This window comes from Durotheca rogersii, assembly GCF_024521655.1.
Source record: "Durotheca rogersii strain YMJ 92031201 chromosome Unknown GGS23scaffold_5, whole genome shotgun sequence".
Lineage (NCBI taxonomy): Eukaryota > Fungi > Ascomycota > Sordariomycetes > Xylariales > Xylariaceae > Durotheca > Durotheca rogersii.
Genome location: NW_026251236.1, coordinates 1,884,789 through 1,911,720, shown reverse-complemented (window position 1 = coordinate 1,911,720; position 26,932 = coordinate 1,884,789). Strand labels below are relative to the sequence as shown.

General features: G+C 57.3%; 5 protein-coding genes across 5 annotated transcripts; 1 reads left to right on the top strand and 4 right to left on the bottom strand.

The window, feature by feature from the left end:
* Positions 1-1,882: 1,882 nt before the first annotated feature.
* Positions 1,883-5,011, bottom strand: GGS23DRAFT_427576 (uncharacterized protein). Its single transcript, XM_051513823.1, has one exon. It carries the CDS (start codon positions 4,814-4,816, stop codon positions 1,895-1,897), a length of 2,922 nt encoding a protein of 973 aa, XP_051374167.1. The 5' UTR covers positions 4,817-5,011; the 3' UTR covers positions 1,883-1,894.
* A 3,662-nt stretch (positions 5,012-8,673) lies between these two features.
* On the bottom strand, positions 8,674-11,922 carry GGS23DRAFT_603993 (fungal-specific transcription factor domain-containing protein; the record flags this gene model as incomplete). Its single annotated transcript, XM_051519548.1, has 4 exons — positions 8,674-10,377; positions 10,434-10,960; positions 11,102-11,337; positions 11,597-11,922. The coding sequence occupies 4 exons, from the start codon at positions 11,920-11,922 to the stop codon at positions 8,674-8,676; spliced, it is 2,793 nt and encodes a 930-aa protein (XP_051374166.1).
* Positions 11,923-18,034: 6,112 nt separating this feature from the next.
* On the bottom strand, positions 18,035-20,110 carry GGS23DRAFT_427440 (uncharacterized protein). Its single transcript, XM_051513821.1, has 4 exons — positions 19,954-20,110; positions 19,565-19,894; positions 19,327-19,496; positions 18,035-19,273 (listed from the first exon to the last, which is right to left on the bottom strand). The coding sequence occupies exons 1-4, from the start codon at positions 19,987-19,989 to the stop codon at positions 18,226-18,228; spliced, it is 1,584 nt and encodes a 527-aa protein (XP_051374165.1). The 5' UTR covers positions 19,990-20,110; the 3' UTR covers positions 18,035-18,225.
* Positions 20,111-20,524: 414 nt separating this feature from the next.
* Positions 20,525-23,697, top strand: GGS23DRAFT_559281 (U3 small nucleolar RNA-associated protein). The gene is made up of 3 exons (XM_051515811.1): positions 20,525-20,812; positions 20,883-20,910; positions 20,965-23,697. The coding sequence occupies exons 1-3, from the start codon at positions 20,636-20,638 to the stop codon at positions 23,490-23,492; spliced, it is 2,733 nt and encodes a 910-aa protein (XP_051374164.1). The 5' UTR covers positions 20,525-20,635; the 3' UTR covers positions 23,493-23,697.
* A 203-nt stretch (positions 23,698-23,900) lies between these two features.
* On the bottom strand, positions 23,901-26,516 carry GGS23DRAFT_618497 (mitochondrial carrier; the record flags this gene model as incomplete). The annotated part of the gene is made up of 3 exons (XM_051520942.1): positions 25,969-26,516; positions 23,996-24,703; positions 23,901-23,909 (listed from the first exon to the last, which is right to left on the bottom strand). The coding sequence occupies exons 1-3, from the start codon at positions 26,206-26,208 to the stop codon at positions 23,901-23,903; spliced, it is 957 nt and encodes a 318-aa protein (XP_051374163.1). The 5' UTR covers positions 26,209-26,516.
* Positions 26,517-26,932: the final 416 nt, after the last annotated feature.

Sequence of the window (26,932 nt, the reverse complement as noted above, 5' to 3'; positions counted from 1 at the left end):
CACCCGCGCAGGCTGACATGCCGGGGCTCTGACGCAGTCTTATCGACCCAATCCACCTTTCCCCATCCCTCCCCCCCATCCAGCTTGCGAGCGCTCAACAAACGCCAGGGAGCGGGGGTGGCATCCACCCGAAGTCCGAAGCGGGACAGTCCCCCCCTCTGGATACCGGGTGCGACGGCCAGCGCCGCGCTCGGGCTCGGCCACGCCGACGGCCGCCGCAGCCGCCAGCCACGTAGCCCGCGGCTCCTTCACCGACCCGTCCGCGCGTCCATCTCCCAGCCTGGAGTCTGCTTCCAGATAGACGCACGCGGGTGTATATCCCGGTACGTCTTGCCGAGCGCGGCTGGCTGCCCTACTCGCCACCACGGCACGCTGCTCTCCCTCCGGTCTATCCCCGATTCGGCGAATCCCCATACGCGGGGGGCCACGTAGTGCCGCGGAGAGGGAGGGGGGGGCGGGCCACGCCACTTGTTTATCTATATGTATGCAGGTAGGCATGTGTGTATGCATGCTAACCTATGTAGGTACACATGCAAACGAATCCCTACGCAGAGAAGTCTGCCTGTGCCGGGACCGACGCAGCCGTCGCCTCTCGCCGCCTCACCTGACCCACCGGGGCACCGCGTTCCTCGCTCGCTCAGCGGGCCAAGGGGCTGGGCCAGTCGGGTCTGGCGTGGCGACCTGAGTCGACAGCTATCGGAGAAAAAAAAAAGAGAAAAGGAGCACGTCAGACGCCGTCGTCACGGCGCCGCCTGGCACGCGTAAGAGCTGCGATGTCGGCATAATATACGCGTGTCAGCAGGCACAGGTCCACAGGCGGCGAGCGGAAAGGCTGGCTGACTAGCTACCTAACCGATAGAGACGTGGCCATTCTTCGGTCGGCAACACCTACTTACATGTGCCGTTTTTACCGTCCCCCTTTCCCTCGTCCAGAACACCTGACGCCTTCGGGATGCAGGAGAGGAGAGACAAACGGACAAATACACATTGAGGAAGAAGTTATGGAATCGGTGCCTACCTAGGCAGATAGAGCGTCTAGACGTAGCGTGCGAGTAACAGTAGTCCGTCCCTCTTCAGCCCGAGGAAACTTGACAAAGCTTATACCTGGGCTTAAGATATATACACGTACATACACACAAAACACGACAAGACCACCAGATGACTATCCTCCCGAGAGATGCTAGCTTTCTTTTGCTGACTAGCTAACCCGTTGCCCTCCCCTCTCCCCTGCCCGTAGTCCCTCCGAGACAGAAAAAGGGAAACGTTCGTAAGTCGTGCAGCCGGCCGCGCCCCGGCCTCCTCCTCGCAACCCCAGCCCACTCACTCGCCCGGTCCCGTTTTCCGCGACGAGTCGGGCACGCTCGGCATCGCCCGGCCTCCGGACCTGGAGAAGCCCCGTCTCGAAGTTTTCATTCGTAATTCTAGAAAAGGGAAGGGGGTCCTCCTTTTTTTTTCAAAGTTTCATCACAGCATTCCCAGAGTGCGAGTTCGAACAATTTTTCGTTGCCATTCATCTCGTGTAGCGATGGTATGATCGTAAACGTCCTCCAACAGCAATCGAGTGATAGATGACAAAAAAAGGGGGTGGGGGGTATTGGATCGAGTAAGACAGCTGTTCGACTAGAAGGGTGTAAAAAAAAGAATGTATTCGCGTGTGAGCGTATGCGTGGAGAAAAGAAAGACCGGGAAAAAAAAAAGATATGCCTATGCAGGGCCGCCTGCTATCACGACAGTTGAACGCCGACCTGGAATGCTACTGAACGCCCTTTCCGGGTTCCTTTTGGTATATCCCCCCTTCATCCCGACACGCCCTCGAGGTCATTTCCGTCACGGGCCGTAGATCCTTCCCCCTCCCCTTCCCCTTCCCCTTCCCCTTTTCCTTCCTCCCCCCCCCCTAGTTCCTCCTGAAAAGCCGTTTCGTACCCCCGACCTTGCCCATCTCGCCAAACTTAGCGTCCAGTCGTTGCTCCGGTGGGACAGTTCGCTCGCCGCTAGCGATGCGAACTTTTTCCTTGACGCTCTCGACCCAAAGCCTGCTCTCCTCGCTCATGTCTATCTTTTTCGCCTTTGGTCCGGCCAAGCCGAGAGAGCTGTCTTCCTCATCCCACTCCACGCGTGATGATTCGCGCGACCGAGCCGACGCGTCAGACGACGGCGTGTCCGAGTCCCGCCTGACGGTCGCAAACGGCGTCTTAGGGAACTTCGGTGCCGCCTCTTCGCCCACGGTCCTTCTAGTCTTGCGGACTGCGAGAGGGGTGATCGGGGACCCTAAAGCAGATGCTGGTCGGCTCGATGGACTAGATCCGACCGTACCGGGAGACGCAGATGGTACATCCTTGACATCTACTTTGCCCTCGCCCTTAGATCGCCGACTGTGGTGCACCGCGTATTCTCGGAGATATTCACCCAAGTCTGCCCACCCACCGCCGACCCTAACCATTACTCTCTCGCCGCGCTCTCCAACGCAGCGGATGAATAGTTTTATGGGCGGTTCGCCAGTAGATCGTGACAAGTGGTAGACTTTGATGCCCTGGTTCCTCGACCTGGCACGGGGCTCTCTCGCCGGTGCTAACATAAACGAGGGGGTTCCGCTGCGGGAAAAAGATGGGGTCCCAGCGCGCGAAGATAGACTGGAGTTGCTACGACGCGTAGTATCCGATGGTCTCGTTTTCGACCGCGAGGGGGGCTGGAAGTCGGGTGGGTTCAAATTGATCCCAGGGGTCCTTGAGAACCGGATCTTGGCCGGGATGGACTGGAGGAGCTCGCCGATCCGTTGTTGAATGTGATCGTCGTCGCTAGTGGAACTGATTGTGCTCATTCTACCCGAGCTGTCAGGTCGGCTGTCATACTCGAACGAAGTATCTCCATCGTAGACCTCGGATAGCTCCCGAAGGCTCCGTGGTGGCGAGCTACCCGGTTCTGGCAGGTGGGTAATCTCAGGCACATCCTTGAAGGTGACCGAAGTCGAACGAGTGGTCTTGTATCGCAGAGGCGGCGAACTCGGAGGGCTGATAGCATCGCTCGAGAACGGCTCGTCGGGATCCGGTAAACGGGGGAGATCCGGGTCAATCGAGTCTTCTCTGTATGGCGCGCCATCGGAGCGATCGAGGAAGCCTCCGGGAGGACCGTATATGACGGTTGAGGCAATCGACTCCCTGCTCTCCTTGCGGATCGCCAATCGTGCGGGGGGCAGCTCCAGCTCTTCTCCCTCCTCGCTCTCTTCGTCTACCGGTTCCAAGACTGATGATTCGGGTTCGTCGACTTGCGGTTCTCTTCGGTGAATTACCGGAGACTTCTTGAGTTCTCGTGGAGGATTGCGGATGACGTTCCGATCGACTTCGCCTAATACGGGGTTTAGTCCCGCGTCTTCCAATCCGTTCTCCTGAGACTGCTCGACTGGGAGCAGGCGCGAAGCATCGGACAATGCGTTAGTCAGCTTAGAGGCTGCCGCTACGGATCTCGTCGGGCGTTTTCCGTCAACGCGATCAGCTTCGCCGCTCGGCTCGTTTATCAGGATTGTGATCGAGGCTTGCTCGGCAGGCAAACGGACTCCATTCGCGTCCTGCTCTCCCGCTACGTTCGTTTGCGCCGGAGATTCCTCGGAGGGTATTGGCGGGGAGGCGAATCGGCTGTTCTCAGAGAGCGGCGGTAGGTCTCTGGCTGGGCTCGGGCCCTGGATCCGAATCTTCGGCTGTGGCGTTCCTGGGACCAGAGTTGGTTGGGACGGGTTGGCGTCCTCGCCCTCAAGGACCTTCCGCTCCCCTCTCGTCTCCCATTCGAGGTAACCTCGTTCTACCGCCTCCAGGCGGTCTAGCCACTCCTCCGGTAGAGTGTCCGAGGCGCCTTCCAACGTGTCGAGCATGGAGTCTATAGCGTGTGCCGGCTTCGTTATTTTCAGCCTTATGACGCCCTTCATGACCTCGAAGTCCATTCTGGAAAGTACACGCGACTTGTCTGTCGTGTCGCCCCCGTGTTCGTCCGCAATTGCAGAGTTGGTGTCCGCCGGCTCGACTGCGTCCCAGCCGGAGCGCAAGGCGACCTCGGCTTCCGCCAAAGTAGTCAACAGAGAAGGGATCTTCTGGAGAACGAGCAGTCGAATCGTCCACGTGTGGAGCAATCTCGTCAGTCTAGATAGGTTAGGCAAGGCCTGCACGGTGATGGCGGTGACAACCGCGGTGAGGTCTTCCATCTTGGCAAACATGAAGCCCGACGCAGACGAGCGTCCGCCTTCGGAATAGGGGCTACTCGGCCGCGATAACGGTAGGATATGGTTGTGCAAGACCTGGTTCTTAATCTCCTCTAGATCCAAGTCATCCAAATCCTGCTGTATCTTCTCGGTTCGCTTCTCGTATCGTTCGACATCGGCGACGGTTAGACTTCCGAGGTAACTAGTGTCGGCGGTGAGGTCGGAGCCAGCCTCCTGGCCCTCCCGGTCGCTATCCGACGCTTCGGACTCGGCTAGCTTCCTTCTCTTAGCAGGCGGCGCTTCGAAGCCAGCGGAGCCGGCATGCGCGGGCCACGACCAGTTGGAGAGCTCGTCGAGCCACTCGTATATCTTTTTCGACGCGACGGCGGTTCGCATGGCGAAGGCCTGCTCGGACGTCGAGGCCTGGTCCATACATGTTTTCAACACACCCGTGGGGCTTCGGAGAGCATCGACGGCGGTATTGGGGAAAAGTTGGGCAAGGAGATCGTCGCCTAGGCGGTGGTGGCGCGATGGCGATTGTGAGGCTGAGCGGAATTGTGAAGTTGTGCGAAAGTGTCGTCGAACGGTGACTCGCGTGCCGGTGGGCGTGGATACGCGCCCGTCGGCCATGGCTGGTTTTGCTGTGGGTTAGTATCCGTGTTCTATGTGCGTGATACAGGTGCCGAAACGGGTATCGCCAACACGGCAGTTGGCCTCGTCGGTACGGTTCGATAGGTAGTGGTGGCGAGGCGTGTCTTTTTTCTTCTTCGGGTAGTATTTCGTTTTTCTTGTGTTTCTATTCAGATCTGTTCCTCCATGACGATGGGACGGAAGAAGAGAGATGAAGGTGCCCGATTGTATCAAGCTTTCATTTCCCTCCGACCCCGGATCTGCACACCTTGCCGTCTTCCCACGGGTTCGTACCGGCGCGACACAGAGCAGGGACGTTTTTTCCCCGGGTAGGCCGTTGCGATTCTGGCAAACGGGCGGCCGCTCCAAGAAGGGACTCAGATTCCTCGGCTATTCGCAGAAAACGGCCAGGGAGGATAACTTGGGTTTATGAAGATTGGGTATGCACGTATGTACGTCGAGCTGGTTAAGTAACTCCGGTGACGTGGGTGGATAGGTGGGTATGCGACGTGTCTCTCGCTGGCCGTTCCTCTTGGGTTCCAGAATTTTTGTGAACGAGCGACGAATTACGAGGTAATATACATTCCGGCCAAAACAATATGAACAAAGTGGACAAGGCAGACAATGTGAATAGAGCGAACAAAGTGGATCAAGCGGACAAAGTGGACAAAGCAGAACGAGTAGATCAGCAACGACCACACCCGTAATGGAACCAGAAGAGGGAGCAATTGGATGCGAGACCGAGACGAACGAAAAAAGAAGGGGGGGGGCAGAACCGAGGGGAAAGGAAGAAGAATCGAACGAGACAACGAGGGAAGAACCGGTAAGCCGAACTACGAAGGAAGAAGAGAAAAAAAAGGTGAAGGAAGAGCTAGGAAAAGTGAGGCGAGGCAAGTCAGGTAGAGAGAAGGACAAAAAAAAAAAAAACAGGTCAAGCTGATGAGACAACAGCTGCGAGGAAGCGAGCAGTCGACCGGATTACGACAGAACGCACACACAGTATATGACAAGGTATAACTCGAGCATAGGTTAGGTATAGTTAGGCGTGTATAACCTGCTAAGCTGCTAAGCTGCTTTGGACGGGCGCCAGCTGGCAAAGCGGATGGATGCCTCTAATTGGGAGCTTGCACAACCGACAAGCTGCTTTGTACCGACCGGTGTGGAGTACTTAGAGAGCCGCCAACGGAGCAAGTACCACCGCACCCAGCAACGCGCGCCGAGGTACCTGGCGCGCCACGCTGGCGCCGGAACGAAGGTACACGCCTCCGTGCGATGCGAGGCGGAACTGCGAGTGACGAACCGGCGCGACCTGATGAACCGAGGCGAGCTGCGTCGCCTCCAGCGCACGCCTCCAGCGCACGCCTCCAGCGCACTCCTCCAGCGACGTGGACGCCCTCGAGCCTGGCGACTCGCGCAGCCCCAGGCGCAGTAAGATTGCCCCATCTCGCCTCTCACCTTGTTGCTGTACAATTACTCATAGGCGTATGTGCACATGCTATTCCGGCCCAGCGCGAACCGACCCAGCAACCAACTGGTAGCATGAGCAGGTAACCCAGCGCCTGGGACCCCCCTGCCCGCCATGCGCAACCCGGCTATTATTTCCCGTCACCTATTGGGAGATTGGCTATTTCCACGGCGTCGATGCTTATATCCACGGTGCTCCACCCGGCAGTGCAGCGGCTCTCTCTCTCTCGCCTGATCTGTAACCCGGCCGCCACTCGAGGTCTGTTGGGGTGTGGAAAAGCCTGTCTGGATCTGCTACGCGCGTGCACGAATGCCGCGCGCCCACCGGCGGTCGTGATAGAGAGAACGGGGCTTGGAGTAGGCAAGCTACGTTTTGTTTACAGCTAAATACGGGTGGGCAGTGGACCTCCTAAGGCTACGCCTAGCATGGTGGGTGCGAAGAACCGTGGATATAAGCGTGCAACCCGTGGGCGAGAAGCGATGCGATGATTAATTACATGGTACATCCCCAGGTGCCATTGGCGCCCCACGACCCTTCGGAGAGGTTCCCAATTAAAACAAGGGCAGGTCATTAGACGACGACGACTATGGCCAGTCTGGACCCTTTTTATCCTCCGTCGCGCATGTCTCCATATTCACACAGCCGTGCGTATAAGACTCCCTCCCATCCGCCCTCTGCTTCATAATCAGTCCCTTCTCTTACTGCCCACATCCACTCTTCCCGCCCCATACCTGTCGGATCATCGGATATGTGCATAGATGCGCCTCCGTCCCCATCCCGTCCCTCGACCCGCCGAAGAACAACCTCAAAGACGGACGCGCGAACAGGCGCTGGGGCAAGGGGGCAGGACCCGAGACATCGCACTGCAATCTTGGGAGGTGGGATACGTACGGTAGGCGTCCTCTTTACCCGCTCCATCGATGATCTACGCATACCTATATGTACGGATGTAAGCATGTCCAGATATACATATACATACATACATGATACATCGTCCCGTCCCGTCCATATGCAGAGTGAAACTGGGGGCTCAGGTCAGATCGCCGCGTACGGCGCGACGGCTACCCGTGGTACGGAAAGCGAAAAAGTGGCATCGCTGCCACCAACGTGCTAGCCACGATCTACCTCCCAGGAGGCGAGGTAGAGGGATTCGCCTATTCTATGCATACACACATACTCATTATATGTACACATCATACTCTATATGTTATCCATACACATACCCATGGCGACCTCGAGCTGCACGGCCGGAAAATGATGTGCAGGCTTGTCCTTCCCGGGTCCCCCTGTCTGCCTACCTACATGATACCGTAGGTAGGTACCTAGGTATGTAACCTCTATACATGTCCGTATATGCATAATGCCCGGACAGAGGGCAGGTAAGCATGTTTATACTTCCCGCGTGTTGCTGCTGCAACACCGCGTCGTATACATATGATTAGACCCCGCCGACGGCGTCTGTCCGCTGTCCCCCATCCCAGGTTGGTTCCGGCGACACGACCCGCCCACAGCTAATTTCAGACGAGCCTCCTCTCCTCTCGCCGTCGCACGGATACGACGTCTCGTCGTTGTTATGTATGCACCTATATGTGTATATACTTATATGCACGTGTCTGCGTGGTAAGAGTGAACCTCTGGCTGTTATACGCTCGTGTGCGTGTGGATATCTATATACGCAGGTATGTATGGGCTCGTGTGTCCGTGGTCTGGCCAGCAAACCCCATGGGTTTCATCGTGAGAACTCGGACGCTGGCTTGAGAGCCAGACGCGATGAAGGGGGCCGCATTACGGACGGACGCAGCAGGAGGAGGAGGGACTCATACCTACACAGACATGCAGGCGCCAACCCAGCCGGCCGGAGCGTTTCCACGGTTCTCTCTTTTCGTCCGACCATTCATTAAATACGTTACTATATTCATCGTCGTCATCTTCCTCCCCGCGTCTAGCTAGTCTAATAAGTATGGGTGCATGTGCAGGTAGTGAACTCGTTTCTTCCCCTGTTCCGCGTTCGTCTCGTGGCATAGAGGCCATGCGGAAAAGGAAGACGAAGAGAGCATGTAGATCTAAAAATAAGGACGTCCCACCCTACGTAGATGCGTAGGATAGAACGTCGAAATAAAAAGCACTTTTTAGAACCGTGCCAGCCACCCCCGACGCCCCCGACCCGATATCCCCGCCTCCCAACGTCGTCAGCGAGACGACAAAAGGCACCCGACGCCCTGAGTAAAATCCGAACCTAAATCGATAAAAACAAGACTCCCTGCCCACCTTCGCGGCCTTCTAGAGGCATGTAAGCCAAGCGGGAGGAGAAATACTACGCAATGTACCCCCCACCGCGTCAATCAGGTCCATCCCTCTTATCGTTCCCTTCCTCCCCCCTCGTCGGGAGTTATCAGGAGGCGAGGCCGCTCCCCTGCGCAGCACCGTCGAGCAAGCCGATGGTAAAACTAGGCGGCCCGTCGACCTCGCCCATCGTCGGCCGACCGGCGCCGGCAACCGCGGCGCCCGCCGTCTTTCCGCCCTCGCCCGGGAACTGCAACCACTGGTCGAAGTCGATGTTAGTCCCCGTCAGCGCGTTCCAGTCAAATTCGTCGTGGCCGTCGAGCGTATCGAAGTCCATCTCGACATCGAGCGGTGCCGCCGGCCCGTCCGACGACCCGCTCGCGCTCGGCGTGAGCACCTCCTTCTCCGTATGCGGCGGCGAGTGCACTGCCGCTGGCGTCACCAGGTCCGCCGGCGGCACGAATTGTTGCTGCTGCTGGTGGTGCTGTAACTGCTGCTGCTCTAGCTGTTGCTGCTGCTTCGCCGCCGCCGCCGCCGCGGACGCTGACGCTGACGACATTGGGAACAGGTTCGTCTCCTGCGCCGTTGCGTACGGTGCATTCTCCGGCGGCGGCGTTGCCATGTTCTCGACCGCCGCGCCGGTGGCTGTAAGCGGCGACGCGGTTAGCTTGATGCCTCCTCCGTTGACGCTGAAGCTGCTGTTGCCGAACCCCTGGGTCTGAGCCACCTGCAGGTCGATGGCTGCCTTGCGCAGTGCCGCGTCGAGGAACGCGACTGCGTAATCAGCCGCGGAATAGATGTCGCGCAACTTTTCCATGACCTTCATGCACTGCCTAAAGCCGCCCATCGCGATTTTCCGTGGCTGCGGTAGCGGGTTCTTCATCTCTAGCAGGTGGATGATCATGGCGGGGAGGATGACGGTGACGCCAGTCGTCGGCAGGTACTTCTCGAGCCGCAGCTGGTGCAGCTCGGCGACCATCAGGGTGATCTGCGAAGCGGCCTCGCGCACCCTCGCCCGGGACATCTCCTGGGCCTGAGCCGAAGTCCGAGGCGCGTGCATGGGCGAGGACGGGAGGAACTGGGGCCGGTGGAGCGCCGATATCGTCGTGTAGTACACCATGTGCAGGAGGTTGCGCTGTATCGCGATCGTCGCGCGGCCGTTCTCGATATCCAGAGCCGTCAACGGTCGGTACTGGCAGCAGGCCGGGAGTGACTGCACCCAAGCCATGAGCTCGAGGTCGCAGGAGTTGACGCTCTCGACGTTGTCGAACTGCTTGTTAGGGAACAGCATCATCGTGCTATTCGTCGTGTTTTCTGCCCTCGACTTGTCCCTGATGAGGACCGAGTACTGGGCCTTCAGCATGTGGCTGATGCAAAGGCAAAGCTTTGCCTTCGCGACGCACATCAAGGCGAGCTCTTGCTGCATCACAACGTCACGCACGAGGGGGCATTCGGGGCCCACGACCTGGATTTCGTCCGCGAGCGGCTCGACCTCGAAGTCGTGTTCGTCCAGCATGGGCACGTCGAAATCCTCGTCCTTTATCCGCGTCGGCCTTCGCATGCCGAGGGCGATCAAGCGGTCGCGCATGAAGCACGACCACCATATCCTCTTCCACAGCTTTTGCTTCCGCGGCGCCATGTTCGTGTTGGCCGGGTTTCGGTGCAAGCCGATAGTATGCGCCAGCGAGATCGCGACCCCCATCCAGTGCCAGGTGTCTTTCTGGTCGTCGGGCGTCTCATACCAATACGTCATCAGTAGGAGGCCTTGCACGAGGATGAGTCGGTCACACTCGTAGTCAAAGTCGTATAGAAGCTACATCGATTAGCGTCTTCCCCAAGACGATACGCTCGGGCGGACGGCAGCCTTACCCTGGCCTTATAGAAGAAGTCCCTCCGAGCAGCTTTCCTGTTGGCGTAACCAGCCTCCTTCAGGTACTTGACGTCCACGAAGGCGGTGGCCGCGAACATGACGGACTGGTAGAGGAACAAGCTGGCCTGGCCGTACAGGCCGTCGCGAGAATCGACCATGGCAAGGAAGTCATGTAGCTCCAAGAGGGGCATGTAAGGGTGGACATATTCGATGTATGAACATAGTAGCGCGTTCTGGAGAGAGGGGCTTGGCAGCGATAGGGCACCCTTGGTATGAAGGTAGCTCACGTCTTCCGGCGAGATCTTGGTGGGAAGCGGCCGGATGAAGCCAGGCAAGTGCGAGGAAGCATCCGGCTCCTCGAGCGAGTTCAGGAACTGCGCCGTCCTCAGGGCCCCTGTGCCAGCAGCCGAGTTCGCGCTCTGGCACGTATTCGGATTCGGCCAGATGCTGGGATAACGCGATCCGTTGTTGCTGGCCTGAAGATTGGACAACAGTACCGGATCAGGCCGCAGACCCGACCTTTGATCTGGAGCACGTGTAAGTCCCCATGATCAACCTGGAGAACCGATATGTTCCACAAGGCTTATCACTCCTCGCTCGCGGCTCGGCGGAATTTGGCATGTGACAATTCGGGGTAGGGGAACGGTTTCCATTTGCGTCGACTTACATAGCAGATGGGGAACGTGGCTCTCCAAGCCTCCGTCCAGGATCGCCGCCGAGCTGGCAACGTCGTTACTAACGGGCGAGAGCTGAGCCCCCTCGCTGGGGCGCCGCAACGGTGCCGCAGCGGTAGCGGCAGCGATGGTGACGGGATTGGGCGGTTTCGCTCTCAGTTGTGCCTCGGCAGGCTGCGGGGCCGAGTTGCTTTGAGAGGCCGCTGGATTCGAGTGAAAAAGATTCTTACTATTACCACCCACCAGCAGACAGGGGTTTTTCGTCAGTCCTCGCCGCAAGACAGGCCCAAGCAACTCGTAATTGGGGAATTGGGGTCGAAGGAGGGAGCTTTCTCCAAAAAAGGCGTCACGCAACGGAGCTCAGCTGCTAAGACACTAGCAACGCCATCGATTGGCGTTGACGATTCGGCAGACGAGACGGGATTTGGGAAACAGAGCCGGAAAATAAAACAAAATCAAATCGAAAAAGGCCCACATTGGAGACTCACCGTCGACGACGACTTTCCTGAACAATGCACTCCACATTGTCCCACCTGCAATTGCCGCAAGGCGCACCTTCGACTACATCGCACCTCACTTTTCGGCTCCTACAGCTGATGCAGGCCCGCGCAGCCCTCCGTTTCGTCGCCTTTGCCGCGCCATTGGGCTCCGAGCTGGGGGCGGACCGCTTCTTAGACTGCGTGCTCGAATCCGGCGAGGATGCCGCTTTCTCCTCTGGCTTCGAGGGCGTAGCGTCCGTGGGAGCATCGTCCATCGGCTCGTCGGCCTGTGCCTCGGGCGAACGGCCCGGGAGAGTCTCGTCTGTGGTGGCCATGTTGGTGAGGGGATGATTGTTCGTAGTAAAACGCGAGTCTTCCGGCTTCCTTTGCCGGGGACAAAGACTATACGGTCTCCTTAGAACCTCGAGGCGCTAGAAAGTCTTAACCGGAATTCCTGGAAAGGGAGTCTCACTAGCAGATCGGATGGCGAGCTCGGGTCTTCGACTCAGTCACGGGATCGACGCCGTGTGTAAGTCGCGTCTAAGCGTGGATTTCCGCAACTGGGCGACAATCAGGGGGAATCCTCTCTCCCGCCTCTGGTTGCCGCACCGGGCAACAACAACTTGCAGTCGTATTTCTCGGGTTCGTGACAGCATGAGAAGGGGTTGGAAGAAAGAAGAACGGCGAGAGAAGACAGGCACTGGAGACAAGGTGGATAGAACAGGATTATGTGTGAGTGTGTGTGGAGGTGGGTATGGTGGGGGAGGACGGGCATTATGTATAAGTGCAGTGTTATTTCCACGGGGGCCAGACACGAATACATGCAATAGATACATACCTCTCTAGGAAGAGATGCCGGCCCAAAGCAGAGGACTCCCGACGGGGCTCAGAATCGCTACTCGGGGCCTAATAAATCTGCAAGCGATCCTTGTGAAAAAAAAAAAAAAAAAAAAGAACCTACCTTGCTAGACAGTCCCCATAATAAGTGTTCGTGTGCGTCTCCTACCATTGGCCTCTCCTCCAAGGGATTCTTTCGTGAGACTAACGTTAGAACGGCAAAACGGGGCTTCTCACATGTCCACACTTGAAGCAACAATTAAGTCGTAGCCTCGTCATCCTTGTGACCTTGACGCCTACTCATAGACAAGCAGCAAAGAAATCCCCGACTGGGTCGGTGAGAGGGACACTCGTCATCTGTCTCGTCTCCTTTTCCTCGTAACCGACGTAGACAGCCAGCCCCCTCGCCCTCACTTGCAGACGCGGCGAAGGCCAGCATTATCCACAGTAAACGGCTTAGAATCTGGGGAATTCGCCCCTTTTCCGATTCTTTCCCGTGTGACCCCAGCCTTGGCTTCCTAGGGTCACCAGCGTTGGCGGTTCGTGTCTAATACGGTACTGGCGTGCGGTACTGGCCCCCCTTTCTTCGGACCTGGATCTGCGGAGCAGCCAATCACAAGTACGCACTACGGTCCCAGTTCGCCGGCGCTCTCTCGAGCTTCGTTAGTATTGTGTTACTACACGTCTCTAGGCCGAAGACGGTTAAAACTGATCACTACTCGCTATCTCGAGTCACGTCGGAGGAGGGGAGAGAGACGGTCAAGTCTACCCCTCCACAGCTACCCTGCCCTTGCGTGTGTCGCGATCGTCATCACGATTCTGCAAAGTTGGCGCCGTCCAGGGTGCTGATAAGCAGCAGCGGCCTCGTCGCTTCGTTTGCGTAGGGGGACAGTAATGGCTGAATAGTTGGGGGGGGGGATCTAGGACGACCCAGCACCCGGTGTTGAATCAGATCCCCGGCGGTGCTCATTCGATATTCGAAGGCCGTAATGCTTGCGCGGGCGTCCCCAAAGGGAACTTGCCGTCTCAGCGGCCGGCCGGCCTATCTCATACACTGGACGAGCTTGACACAATGGGCGACAGACGTCTAGCCCTAGACCGCGTCTGGCCAGATGGCATCCTTGCGTGCCAGCGGACGGCTGCCATGTATGTCATACCTGGAGGGAAACGGCTGCCATGCTTTTGCCGCCGTTCGTCCGTCCCGCCGACAGATAGCCATGCTCCGGAGATCCGATATAAGACCGCCATCAAACGTGGGTGCGCACGCATGCGGTTTGCAGTTTTGCAGGATGCAGGATGCAGGACACAGGCTGGGTTGCGAGGGATGGGTGGATGGCACTCGAGCGCCCAAGAGGGTTACAGAGGGAGAATGTCCGCGGTAAAGTCCCGGGATCGCTGCCGACCCAAGAGCTCCAGGGGTTTCCGTCGGTCTTGGTTTCGTGAACCCGTTGGTCTCTGCACGGAGCTGAATACCTCCTCAATACCTGCCATCTAACGTCCATCTTGTGCATCTCGAGGTACATGATGAGTAGAGAGGTACCAGATGTAGCCAGATGTGCCAGATGCGTGTGAGGTATACTAATACACACAGGTACCTACGTCTATGAGCAGAGGTACCTACTCATAGGATGGGTCCGGTCGATGTCAGAGGGGCGGTCCCTGATGCCCTATGTGGTTAGCTTTCAATGCCCAGGATGAGCACTAAAAGGCGCCTTCAGTAGGAGGCAATGTGGGAGACAACCTATGAATAGGAGGTGTTGCACGTCCATACGCCTGTACCTCAGGAGGTATCTACTTAGGTACGTAAGGTATATGGGTACCTGCCTTAGGTCTCCAATGTACACCCAGCCATAACGTGCACAGACATAATACATACAGGGGTGGAGGTATGTACTTGGCCACCAATGCTGAGGAGGTACCTCCAGGTGGCCCTCGTATCCTATGAAGATCTTGTCATTTCAAAATGCTGGCATCCATCTGCCACCCGGGGGCCGGCGATCGGCCTGGGCCTGGTTAGCGGCAGAAACCGGTGGAGGAAATTAACACAAATAGGTTCACGCCGCGCTCGGAGGCGCCATTGGAAATCTACCCAAAGGCATTGGCGGTCTACCTGTAGACATGCTGAGATTGGCGCGCGCCTATCACGAATAGCAATACACGTACACGTACGTGTACAGAGTTGCGGGAGGGCCGGCAAAGAGAGGAGTTGTCCGCTTGTATGTGCATTGCCACCCCTATGCAGACGCAGAGGTACTATATGTACGTATGTATTGTCGAAAGGGATGTGACGTATCCAGGGTGAAATTTTTGTAGGTCACGATCCATCCCGGGACGGCTTTCGTGGCGTGGTGCCACTCTGGGGCAGACCTAATAGGGGGGATGCACGGGCATGATGTTATGCTACCTGAGGTACCTGATGCATGTGCCGTAGGTACATAGTAGATGATACGTGGATTCGTGGGTCATGTACCTAAGCTACCTACTAGTATACGCACATCTACCACGTACACATCCTAATACACTTCGGTACCGATACACACCCGTATGATGAAATATTTCTGTGTGCACCAAAGTACCATACTCTTACCAGGTATGCTGTCTCTATCGGTGCTGAGGGAGCTCTTTCGTCAGACCTTATGTAAATTGTAAAATGCAAAATGCATTAATATGGATGGATAAAATCGGCAGAAAATGAAGTTGCGAAGCGGGTCGAATTTCCCCCCAATCAGCTTGGTCCAACACCGGACGGCGCGCAGTCATGATTAGCCCTGTGTTACGTAACCCCGTCGCCCTGTCTCTTCCAGCTCCCAGTCGCAGCATGGCAGCTTCCTGCTGAGCTGCTTGCCCGCACCCACCGACTCGTCCCTGCTATTGGACGCCCGTGGCCCCACCGCCTTCGCCATGGCCACCCGGGTACGGGCAGCTTCGTACCTCATCTGTGGGTCCCCAAGAGGCAGGACGGTAGGGGGAAGATGGCGGAGGTGGGATCCACTCAACACTCCTTACTCAGCCCCTGGCCGCACGCTGAAGCTCCTCCTCCTGTGTCTCCCTCTTTGTCTGCTTGGCTGGCTGAGTGCCGGACCAAAGGCGCGCTCGACGCTATCTTGGCTCCCAGAGACATTGGTCGACCGGCTCAGTGCGGAGGACCTGACAGCACGACATCATGAGACATTGAGCAGGCTGGGGTTACTTTGTCGACCAGGAAGGAAGGGGGGGAGGGGAATGCCACTGCGCGATCGATCGTAATCGCCCCCCCGGTTCTAGGTCGCCAATACCGACAGCTCAGACAACTCGGGGAAGAGACTGGGGCCAGAGGTGGTAGCCACTAACCTAATGGCAGCTGTGGACGCCGGCGACGTTGTTCGGACGGATGGCCGACGCGCGGTGCCTCGTGGGATGGGGGCTTCGATCCGGGACGGGACCTTGAGAGCCTACATTGTTGGGAATTCCAAGTCTTGGCCGCCACCCTGCTTCACCTGGTCAGGTATCATGTATGCAAGAGACATGTAGATATCAGTCTAGTCGACCCGACTAGCAGCCTCTAGTGCCGACGCTTCGGGTGCCGTTAAGCGATGTAAATGCTATGGCCTCAGATGCGGAGAAGATCGCGAGCATCTCGCCTATGAATCATTGCCGTCCCTATATAGGCGTCGTATCGTACGTCGTGCCTGTCGAGCGTCGAGGAAGCAAACCGCTATAAACCTCCCAAGCCAGGCAGGTTGGCTGGCGAGCTGATTCCCGTGGTCTAGATCTTTCGCCAGTTGCCATGTGGCCATGTTAACTCTTGTCTCCTGTTGGCCTTTGGACTTCCAATTAGCCCGGCTAGGGCCTCCTCCCCCCTGGCTCCCCGGAATATCTAGGAATAGAGGCAACGCCCGCCCCATGCTGTGACAATCTGCGATATGTGAGGTAGCTTCTTGCGGTTAGGGTACTCCGCGTACATGGCCAAGAAGGCATGGCATTGACCTAGAAGCTAATCCCAAGAATTTCATAACCCATATCCCTATACAAAAGTGTCATAGTCTGATTACGTCCTCACCTTTCGACCCCAGGCTTCGATCTGAGCAATCAAGGCCTAGCCCGCCCTCACCTCCTCCCCCTCCTCCGGGGCCCCGCAGGATTAGTATTACTGCTCAAGACCCAGCATTCTGCCCCTCTTGCCTGATCCTAACCCATGCCTACATAGCATCGGGGCGACTCAAAACATGTTTTTCCTCCTGCCCAAGGCCTCACACTATTGGCGAGTCAAGATGACGAGCGAAGCCCTCACCTTCTTAGCGTCCGCTACAGGTGTGGAATCCCTCGATGCGGTATCCCATGTGATAAATCCTAACCCGCAGAAGCGTTCACGTGATTCCACTGCACGCTGGCAGACCGTGGCAGTCTAACTTGAAGAGGGAATCGGCGAATATCCCCTGCGTGCCTGGTCTAATACACAGGAGGTAGACAAATTTCGCTTCTGTGCTATTCGAGGCTACGTCTTCTCCGTCGAGTAGGAATTCAGGCCAGCTAGGTGTACGGTGGACCAGAAATTCGGACCTGTCTGGATTGGGGATATCACACACTCTCCTGCCGTGTCCTACCAAGCAATCTGCGGAACGGCGGTAAAAGGGTTCGAAGCATAGCAACACGGTATAAATTGCAAAGAGAGAAAAAGAATTTCTGCTAATGCTAGAAGAGGATGGTGGATGATTTGACCCAAACACCCAATAAGAGTGAAGTATCGTTGACTCGCTCTCTCGACTCCCAAATGGATGGTGGCCTTCTTATAGATGGGCGATGGTCCCGCACCGTTAGATCCGGCACTCGAACTAGGGAAAAAATCCCGCTGTCTCCTGATCTAGTCACCGGCCCTCGCTCCGGTGAGAACAGCCTCTGCAAAGGTCTCTAAACCGGCAGCTCTCCGCCGGCGACCATCTGCGGCTCTGCTACGCTTGCTGGATGCTCAGTATGTCAGGGAAAGGTGGGATACCGAACGATGCCCGGAGGCGCGTCCGCATCGACGTATTTCCGGGAATACGGCGGATATTACCGAGACTCCGTCCTCTTTGGATTCTCAAGGCGTCGTAGCTTGTCGTCGTTACTTCTTCAGATCCCCACAACAACATCTTCCCTCATTCATAAATCCGAGCGTCCTACACCGTCGATCCTGTTTTTAAGCTGGCGATGCTGGTAGGCCCTATATTTATCTCCTATCGGTCGGCTGGTGTGGTTTGCAGCCATTCGTAGGGAACTTAGCCGCAAGGGCCCTCAGATTTAGGAAGGCGGAAATCCGGGCCCGAGTCCTCTCCCGTCGGCGCGACGCCGGCAGAACAAGACCAGATCGAACTTCTTAATTGATCGTGGAATCCCACCCGTGGGATTCTCGATGGCCCTGGTTGCGGCAAATAGCTGGCTCCCTCTCCCTTATCTTTTTGCATTAGTTTCCGTGCACTGATGTGAACGGCTAAACCGCTTCACGATACGTTTCATCGTCGTGTGGGCGGTTTTGACTTAATTCAAAGCGATTGGATTGGAGGTTGATATCTACAACTTGTCCGATGGGTCTGCTCTGCGAAGTGTCACCGTAGCAGCCCGCTTGGATAAACGTCATTTCATGGCTACCGAAAGGTGGCCACTGAAGATCATAGGTGACACGAGTCTCTTTCCTGCGGGCACGGTATTATTTGTGGCCGTCCGCGCGATCATTGTCACTAAAGTCTTTCCCCAAGCTCCGATAACTGGCAGTCCTACCATCGGAGTTCGTTCATATTTTACATTGCTAGTATCTACTCAGGTTCAAAGTGCTCCTCCGCATGCCGTCAGGCAGAGTCTTCTGAGCCATCCTCCTTGATGATTCTCCATTCTTCCTCGGTGACATGTAGCCACTGCGACAACACGGTGGCGAGTGCCCACACCTCTCCGGAGATGAAGAGGCGAATTATATCCAATTGGATGATGTTCAAGAGCCCCTGCCATGTTATGCTTTTCAGGAAACTCTCGTCGAACATGTCGCCGTGAGCAATGTCCCTTCTGCGTGCAAGGGCTCTTGCCACGGTCGGGAATGCGTAGGCATCCAGGGGTATTGAGATGATATTTATGACAAAGTCGGCGATTATGTCCGACGCAAGTACACTGGGAAGGCTGGTCAGTGGGGTCACGAGATACTTGGGTGCCTCTTTGGGCAGCTGTCGAGAATCGCCCCCAAAACTCGGCCGTAGCTCAGCAGACCAGACTCCGGTGGGGGGTTCGGTAGATTCACTGGTGTCCACGTCGAAGCTAATGAGTGTCGGGTTGATCATTTCGGAATCTTCCTCGTCAGTTCCGTAGTCTTCACCGGCCCGGTTTGAGAAGGTGCTCTGCCTTCTGATCGACCCGACCGGGATGGTTTCACCGCTGGACTGAATGTCAAGAGCCAATGAAGTTGGAGCACCTGCTTCCGGACTTTGATGCCTGATCTCGCGGTCGGCTGCCCCAAGCGTTGGCGATTCTGGGACAGTTTGCCTCTCGGTGGGATTCGAGGGCGGCGGCGGCGGCACCCGGCTGGTTGCCGGCGAGCTGGATATAGGGTGTGGGAGGCGCCTCCGTATGAAAGATCTTAAGGCGGAACAGGCTGTCTGCCATACGCAGCCACAAACATAAAATGTAGCGTAGGGTGCCATGTTTGCGACAAGCTGGCTAAGCCAGCCAAGAGCACCTGCAACACCCAGTGACTCGGGCGCAGGCGGTGCGGCAAATGGCGACGAGCTGGAAAATGGGATGAAAAATTTGATACCAGGGAATAGCTGGGATGCGGGTATTAAGTCTAATCGCTGCATGGTGAGGAATAAATGCAGATGGAACCGGACATATTCGATACCGCCGCGGAGCCTGGCAGGGGAAGGTTAATATTCTTTCGTAGACGTGGCAGGAAACGAGCTTACCACGGATTCCTGTTATTCGTATATCTATTCAAGTATCTCGAGGTCCAGCGCAGCGCGTGCATGGCGGCGTGGGACGGGTAGCCTGCAAGATGAAGCTGTAATAGGGAGTGACTGTTGCGTTCCGATCGTAGGAGCTGGAAAAAGGAGACATCCGCACGCCTCTTATAGACCTGCTGCTGCGTTAGCAATCCCTAGAGCTCACCGGGGCACGTCGAATAGTCCGACGGCGACGACCTACCATAATCCGTCGCCGTATGTTGATAATCCCCCAGGTGCCTAATATCCCGAGAGAGGTGCCTAGCTGATACAGGCCCCGGCCGGTATCGCTCTCATACTCGTGGTACTGTTTCGCTGACGCCAGGTCATCGACGCTGATACTGGTGCTATCGGGTTCAGCAACGCCGATGACTTGCATAACCTCATTGTGGGCGCGAATAAGGCCCTTGATGGTATCCTTAGTCCGGGGGTTTATCACCCGCCCTTTCCTGTCGTACTCTTTCTCAGGCTCGCGCGGGTCCACCTCGCCTTCGCCTAAAACGACATCGTCGTCGTCGTATCGGCTGCGCCCCTATCGCACCTCTCAGCCTGAGGAATTCAAAGCAAAGCGCGCCAGATATGAGAACTCACCAGCGCGAGGGACGTCAGGGGCTCGAGCCTTCCCATTGCGAGACGAGGTGCCCCGAGCGCATTGAGATACGCCTTAGATACGAGGATTGGTGGGAAGCAGGTTTCTTCAGCCGTCTAGGGAAGGGGTTTAGCTCGGCTCGTGGAATGGGTTAAGCAGGATGTCAGTATGTCGGCGCGTAGGGAGGATGACAAGTATGCAGAGACGCAAATAGTAGGCGGGCTAGATACAGCGCAAGGCAATCTAGAGATATGCGAAACTGAGGGTTCATGTTGCTTAGTCAAGCACCTCTGGTTAACTGGCGACACTGAGCTGCTTCCTTCCGGATGATGATGATGTCGGTAGCAAGGACTTGGCTGTCGCTGCTTCCCGCTTTAGGCCGCCACCGACCAGATTTAGGTGCACCCCCTCCCTGGTGCTTCAGCTCATTACAGGTGCCCTCTTATCGATAACATACCTACATATAAGACATATGATAGGCAAGTATCTCGGTACCCACCTACCTTGGCCCATATCTAAGGAGGCGCCCGGGTGGCTCTATGTTCGAGATATCCTTATCTTATCACTTCATGAAAATCAATAAAAATTTCCTGAGCAGCGCTCTCGGTCTGCGACGGTTGTCTCGCGCCAGCCTTTTCCATCGTCCTAGGTAGTTTTCTACCCAGCAATTACCACCTTTTCAAAATGGCCAATAAGGCGCCATTTAAGACGACATTCGAGGTGGGCGAAGTGATTCGACCCATCTTCACCGGTGGCGCTGTCGCATTGGAGAATGGCGCGCGAGTCCTGGCGACAACGCTCGGGGAGGATGCGATCCTGACTGACCTGAAGACCGGAAAACATATTACCACTGTCGAAGGGGTTCGTGTTTATTCTAACTTTAAACTTAGCGATCGTGGTTAGCTGACTGGCATGAATACCCTCTCCGTAGGATGGTGAATTGATATCTACTTTAACCTGTGAGCTTGGTTTTCTACGCCGATGAAGACCGCCGAAGACTCATCGGGATATAGTGACGCCTTCGGGATCCCACCTCATTATATGCTCGCGCTCGCTGTCTATGCGGATCTACTCGCTGAAGAAGTCAGAGGACGTGATAGAGACACAATTGGTCCGAACGCTAAAGCCTCATACCACCCCCGTCGCCGTCCTGGCCGTTGACCGAACTAGCACACTTCTCGCGACCGGAGGAACGGACGGATCTATCAAAGTCTGGGATATCAACGGCGGCTACGTTACGCATACCTTCAGAGGACCGAGCGTGCTTGTATCAGCTCTCCATTTTTTCGAAGTTGCCGCCAGTTCGAGGAAGGAACCAGACAATGAAGGCTCCAAGGAAAAGAGAAAGAGGAGGAAGTCAAAGGGGGCGGTCGATGATAGCGAAGAAGAAGAAACGCCCGCTACGGCGAGGTTCCGGCTCGCATCCGGAAGCCAAGACGGGAAAATCCGCGTGTGGGATCTGCATAAGAGGAGTGTCACAGCAAATCTCGACTCTCACGTCTCCGACGTTCAAGGCTTGGACTACTCTCCCGCTCAGAACGTGCTGGTTACCGCCGGCAGGGATAAGACGATCAGATGGTGGGATGCGAAGTCGTGGAAAGTGCGTAGGGTCGTTCCCTGCTCAGAACTCGTTGAGGCTGTCGGTTTCATCGGGGATGGCCAGCTCACCTACACGGCTGGGTCCAACGGGTGCTTACGCATATGGAACACCAAGACCGGTCGGGAACAGACGGCAGAGCAAGCACCGAAACCTGAGATCGAAGCTTTTGTTAGTGCCGTCTACAGGCCAGAGCTACCGTTCGTTATTTGTATCCTGGCCGACCAGACTTTATCTTTGTACGAGTTCCCCGTCGATACGCACCAGTCGTCTCTCATCCCGCCTCTCGAACCATTCCGTCGAATTTCGGGAACCCACGACGACATCATAGACTTGCGGTATCTCCTCCCCGACCATTCAGCGATGGCGTTGGCCACAAATTCCGAGGACATCCGGATAGTCTCCGTAACGGAACCAAAAAGCGGCACGGGAGCCATCGTTTCTTCCGAGTACTTTGGCCAGGATATCGCCCTCCTTAAGGGCCATGACGACATCATAATATCTCTCGATGTCGATTGGTCCGGTCACTGGGTAGCTACGGGAGCGAAAGACAATACCGCAAAGCTGTGGCGGGTGGATCCGGCCAACAGCTCTTATACGTGTTGGGTAACCTTTCCGGGACACGCGGAGTCCGTGGGCGCAGTTGCTCTGCCGCGGGACCGGCCCACAGAAGGTTCCAAGGCATACACAGATCCGTTGAGCCATCCGCCTTCGTTTTTAGTTACGGGATCCTCGGATCAGACTATCAAGAGATGGGAAATACCTCGGGAACCTCAGCGCGACGCGAAGGCTCCTATCAGAGCCATCTATACACGAAAGGCGCACGACAAGGATATCAACGCTATCGACGTCAATCACTCGTCGCGCCTATTCGCTTCGGCTTCCCAGGACAAAACCGTCAAGATCTGGGCGATAGAAGAAGGAGAAGTCCAAGGCATTCTCAAAGGTCATAGACGAGGCGTCTGGTCTGTCAGCTTCGCTCCCCCCAGCACACCCGTGCTCCAGGGCGAGCAAGGGTCAGTTGCTGGCAAGGGTGTCATTCTGACGGGAAGTGGTGACAAAACTGTCAAATTATGGAATCTGGTCGATTACACGTGTCTGAGGACATTTGAGGGGCATTCGAATTCTGTTCTCAAAGTAGTATGGCTTAATATCCCGGCTAACGAAGAACGGGGAAAGAAATCTATCCTCTGTGCTAGCGCCGGAGGTGACGGCCTGGTCAAAGTGTGGGATGTTAATTCTGGGGAGAACGAGTGTACGTTGGATAACCACGAGGACCGGGTCTGGGCCCTCGCAGTGCACCCTGAGACGAATATGATAGTATCGGGTAGCGGCGACTCGACCGTGACGTTCTGGAGGGACACCTCGAGCGAGACCCAGACCGCGCTGAACGAGGCGGCGCTGAAGCGCATCGAGCAAGAGCAAAAGCTGGAGAACTACGAATATGTCGGGGCGTACCGGGAAGCCATCACGATGGCGCTGCAGCTCAACCACCCCCGCAAACTGCAGAGCCTCTTCGAGCGGGTGGTCAACGCGAAGACGCCCGACCCGGGCAGCCTCTCGGGGCTGAAGACGGTCGACGAGGTGCTAGGCTCCCTGTCCGACGAGCAGCTCTTCCTGCTGCTCCTGCGGCTGCGGGACTGGAACACTAACGCTAGGACCGCGCCCGTGGCCCAGCGCATCCTGTGGACCCTGGTCAAGAGCTATCCGGCGTCGCGCCTGTCGAGCCTCTCCGTCAAGGGAGCGCAGGGCCGCAAGAGCCTGAAGAAGGTCCTGAACGCGCTCCGCGTCTACACCGAGAGGCACTACAAGCGCATGGAGGATCTCATCGAGGAGAGCTACCTGGTGGAATATACCCTGCAGGAGATGGAAGGCATCGCGCCCGGCTTGAGTAGTATGAAGCTTGCAGAGCAGGCGGACGCGGATGTCATCATGACGTCTTGAGGTACGAACGATATGTTAGGTGGTTTGCAAATAATGACACCCGCGCGGCGCCCCGGATCGCATATATGTATATAAAGGTTGGCGGCTCAGGGGAACCCGTTGTATAGACGGTATCTATACATGGTGGCCGGGAAGACCGGCCTCAAAGGGTTAACAGAAGGATATAAGTAAAAATCAAATTTAGTGACTAAAGGGTTTGTCTAAGCACTATAGCATTGGAGCGTAAGTTTGTTCTGTCCCCTGTGGTATTTCTCTCTGTCTAGACAGGCCAGGTATCTATATGTACCGCGATAGGTCTAACTTGGGGATCTCGGCATCTAGGCACTGCTCTTGTCGCGCCGGCCCACTCTCTCTCTCTTGCGTGGCCATTCCTCACCTCTACGCAGCCTATCCAGCCACCCATCCCGCTCAACCTCGCTACAGAACCGCGAACCGCATATACGTATGTACGTCCGCCCGCCTATGCCCCCTCCCCCCCGGGCCTCTCTCAGCTGTGCTGCTACCCCTGCGCCTCGCCGGCCAGCGCGCAGCAGCCGCAGCGCCTGCTCGTTGGCGGAGAAGAGGATGCCGCCGGCGGCGACGGTGCGGCCGAGGCGCATGACGGTGCCGCGCCAGAGGCCGCGCACGCCGTCCTCGGCCAGCAGCTGGCGCACGCAGTCGGCGGTGCGCACGGCGCGCGCCTGCTGCGCCTTGGTCTTGATCGTGTCGAAGGGCTGGGTGGCCAGCGTCGTCAGCGTGCCGGCGGCCGCGCCGTTGGCGAAGCTGAGCAGGGGGCCGTCGACGTCGAGGTGCGCCGCCGCCGCGCCCGACGACGACGACGACGACGACGACAAGGCCGCCCGCTCCCAGTCCTTGAGCGCCGCGTACGACCCCAGCCGGAACCCCGTCGTGCCCACCTGCTTGAGCGTCGTCGTCACGTACCCGCTGTACAGCGCGCGCCGCAGGCCCTGCTCGCGGACGAGCACGGCGACGCAGTGCGGGGCGGAGCGGAACCGGCGCGCGTGGCCGCCGCCGCCGCGCGCGTCGTCGATGAGCGCCGTCTTGATGCGCTCCGACGGCGTGACGACCGCGGTCGACGCCACGACCCCGGTCAGCATGCCGGCGAAGATCGACTGCGCCGTCCCGAGGCGCCCCGTCGTCGGGTCCGGCGCGAACAGCGACCGGATGTGGTCGAAGACCACAAAGCGCACCGCGTCCTTGCCGATGGAGCCCTGCGGCGGGAGGGTTATGTGAGCGAGCGGGCCGGCGGAAAGGGGCGCGGGGGAGGGGAGTGGACGGGGTGGGGGAATCAGCTATCTACAAGGGTATGTCGATTGGGAAGGGGAGGGGAGGAAGAGGGTGTGTCTGCACGGCGACCTAGGCGAGGCAGGATCGTGGGAGAGGGAGAGGGGGGGCGGGCAGAGGGTTACGTAGGATTCAAGATCAGGGGTGTCCTCGTCCGTACTGCGCAGGTAGATAGATATCAGGTAGGTATAGTAGTTACTGTGTGGTGTGCAGGGTGCAAGGGGGGAATAAGGAAGAAAGGGGAGGACGGGAGTTGATCACAGCGGCTACCGGAGTGAGCGCAGCGTTATCCATGTACGTATGCATGCAGGTTTGATTGACTTATTGACGGACCCATTATACACGGATACACAGGCAGGGAGCGGGGGACAGGGGATCCGACGATGCCTTGGTCCTCAGACCGCGCGCGCGTTGTGTTCGCGCGCAAGCAAGGCCGAGTCGTCGTCGACCTCCCTGCCGCCCCCCCGCCCCCTCCCCTATACCTACAACATCCCCCCACCATCAAATCTCGCAAGGCGCTCCGCGACTTGCGGGACTGCGCGGCCCGATAGGATTCAGGAAAGCATACGCGTGTTGTATGCACGATGTCATTGGCAGGGAAAACAGAAGAGGTAAGCGGGAAGAGGGAGCAAAGGAGCCAAAGCACGATCCCTCCCATCCCCTTTCCTGCCACATCCGAGCTTCTCGATTGAGCAAGAGTTGCGAGGGTACTCATCATAGCCACCGCCTGCGTGCTCCTCTGCCCGATACGCGTGTGCACGCAGGTATGCGAAGCTTTTGGAGTCCACGTGCTGGGCGGACAGCTGGCTGGACCACGAGGGACGCCCTCACTACCATACCCACCACAGCTCATGGCAATATCCGGTTGTCCCTCTAGCCAACCTAAAATGGCGCATGCGCACTAGCGAGGTTGATGGGTAATGGGCGAGGCCGGCCACTCGCGCCGGCTCCGTTCGATAAGGAGAGTGCGGAGGATCAGGTGTATGCATGGATGGAGTGCGCGGGTGTCTGTATTACATACACAACACCAAGTGTGTGTTGAGGACGATAGGAAGTGTTGGGGGAGGGGGGCGGTAAGGTACACGAGAGGGAATCCCGGGACGGCCGGATGACGAGGCCTGAATAGGTGCATAGAGGGGGGAACGGATGAGTAGACAGATGGATGGTCGGTTAGGACAGAGAGGCGACGTACCACGACCATAGTCGAGCAGCCCTTGTACAGGGCCCTCACGCCCTCTTCGCGCGCGACCTTGGCAACGGCCCGGAAGGGGTTCCGCACGCCCTCGTGCCCGTACAGCTGCACACGCGTCTTCGCGAATTCGAACGGATATGTGCAGGCGGCCTCGACGCCTCCGGCGATCCCGCCCGCCGTCAGCGCCATCAGCGGCGGCGTCTTCCGTTTCTGACCGCTGCTGCCACCGTCCGCCACCATCTTCCCTCTCCTCCTCTGTCCCTCTCGTCCCCCTCCTCGTAAACCCTCGACCGTCGGCCCTCGGCGAACCTCGAACTCGTCCAATTCTTCCTTTTTGTGCCGAGTAACCCAATGCCCGTATCGATCGATTCGTGATAGATGTGTGCCGACTGGCTTGACCGACTAGTTGCCCCCTCCCCGCTTGCCCGCTGAATACCAGATAACCGAAGTGCGGAGTGGTGGATTCAGAGTGTGGGATGTATAGAGTCCGAATCGTCTCGCGATAAGCCGCCCCCCGCTACGCCCGCTGCACCGCGATGGATCCGGATCTGGAGAGCGGAGATGGGGAGGGATGGGCAGGAGAAGCGAACGGGGGCGTTATTCAACAAAGAGGAATCGCGCAGGGGGTGCGTGAAAATGATTAAAAATACACGCCTATGTATGCGGCTCCAATGGTGGCCGTCACTGATAGCCGGGCGCTGCCGAGGATGGAGGATGGGCTCGCGGGCCCACCTAAGAGATATTACGAGTCTTTGTGGGGGAAGACGGGCGTGCGGGTGTGTAAACTAAGGCTGGACTGAACGGGTCCTATGGTATGCTATCAGGCCGAAATCAATCGTGGCCTGGTTGTATCGGTCTATTCGCCAACACCAAAGAAGACGAAGCTGGCCGATCTAACCAGGGCTCGGCGCCCCTCATTTCTCTGTTCCATCGCGGCGCACTGTCATTATGCCTTCGCTCTCGA

Excerpts from the sequence above, each read along its gene's own strand:
- GGS23DRAFT_559281 (XM_051515811.1), top strand. The coding sequence starts at position 20,636 with ATGGCCAATAAGGCGCCATTTAAGACGACATTCGAGGTGGGCGAAGTG. Across the intron at positions 20,813-20,882 it reads ATATTACCACTGTCGAAGGG|GATGGTGAATTGATATCTAC; the intron begins GTTCGTGTTTAT and ends CCCTCTCCGTAG. Across the intron at positions 20,911-20,964 it reads ATTGATATCTACTTTAACCT|TGACGCCTTCGGGATCCCAC; the intron begins GTGAGCTTGGTT and ends ATCGGGATATAG.
- GGS23DRAFT_427440 (XM_051513821.1), bottom strand. The coding sequence starts at position 19,989 with ATGGGAAGGCTCGAGCCCCTGACGTCCCTCGCGCTG. Across the intron at positions 19,895-19,953 it reads CCCTGACGTCCCTCGCGCTG|GGGCGCAGCCGATACGACGA; the intron begins GTGAGTTCTCAT and ends GAGGTGCGATAG. Across the intron at positions 19,497-19,564 it reads ACATACGGCGACGGATTATG|GTCTATAAGAGGCGTGCGGA; the intron begins GTAGGTCGTCGC and ends ACGCAGCAGCAG.
- GGS23DRAFT_427576 (XM_051513823.1), bottom strand. The coding sequence starts at position 4,816 with ATGGCCGACGGGCGCGTATCCACGCCCACCGGCACGCGAGTCACCGTT.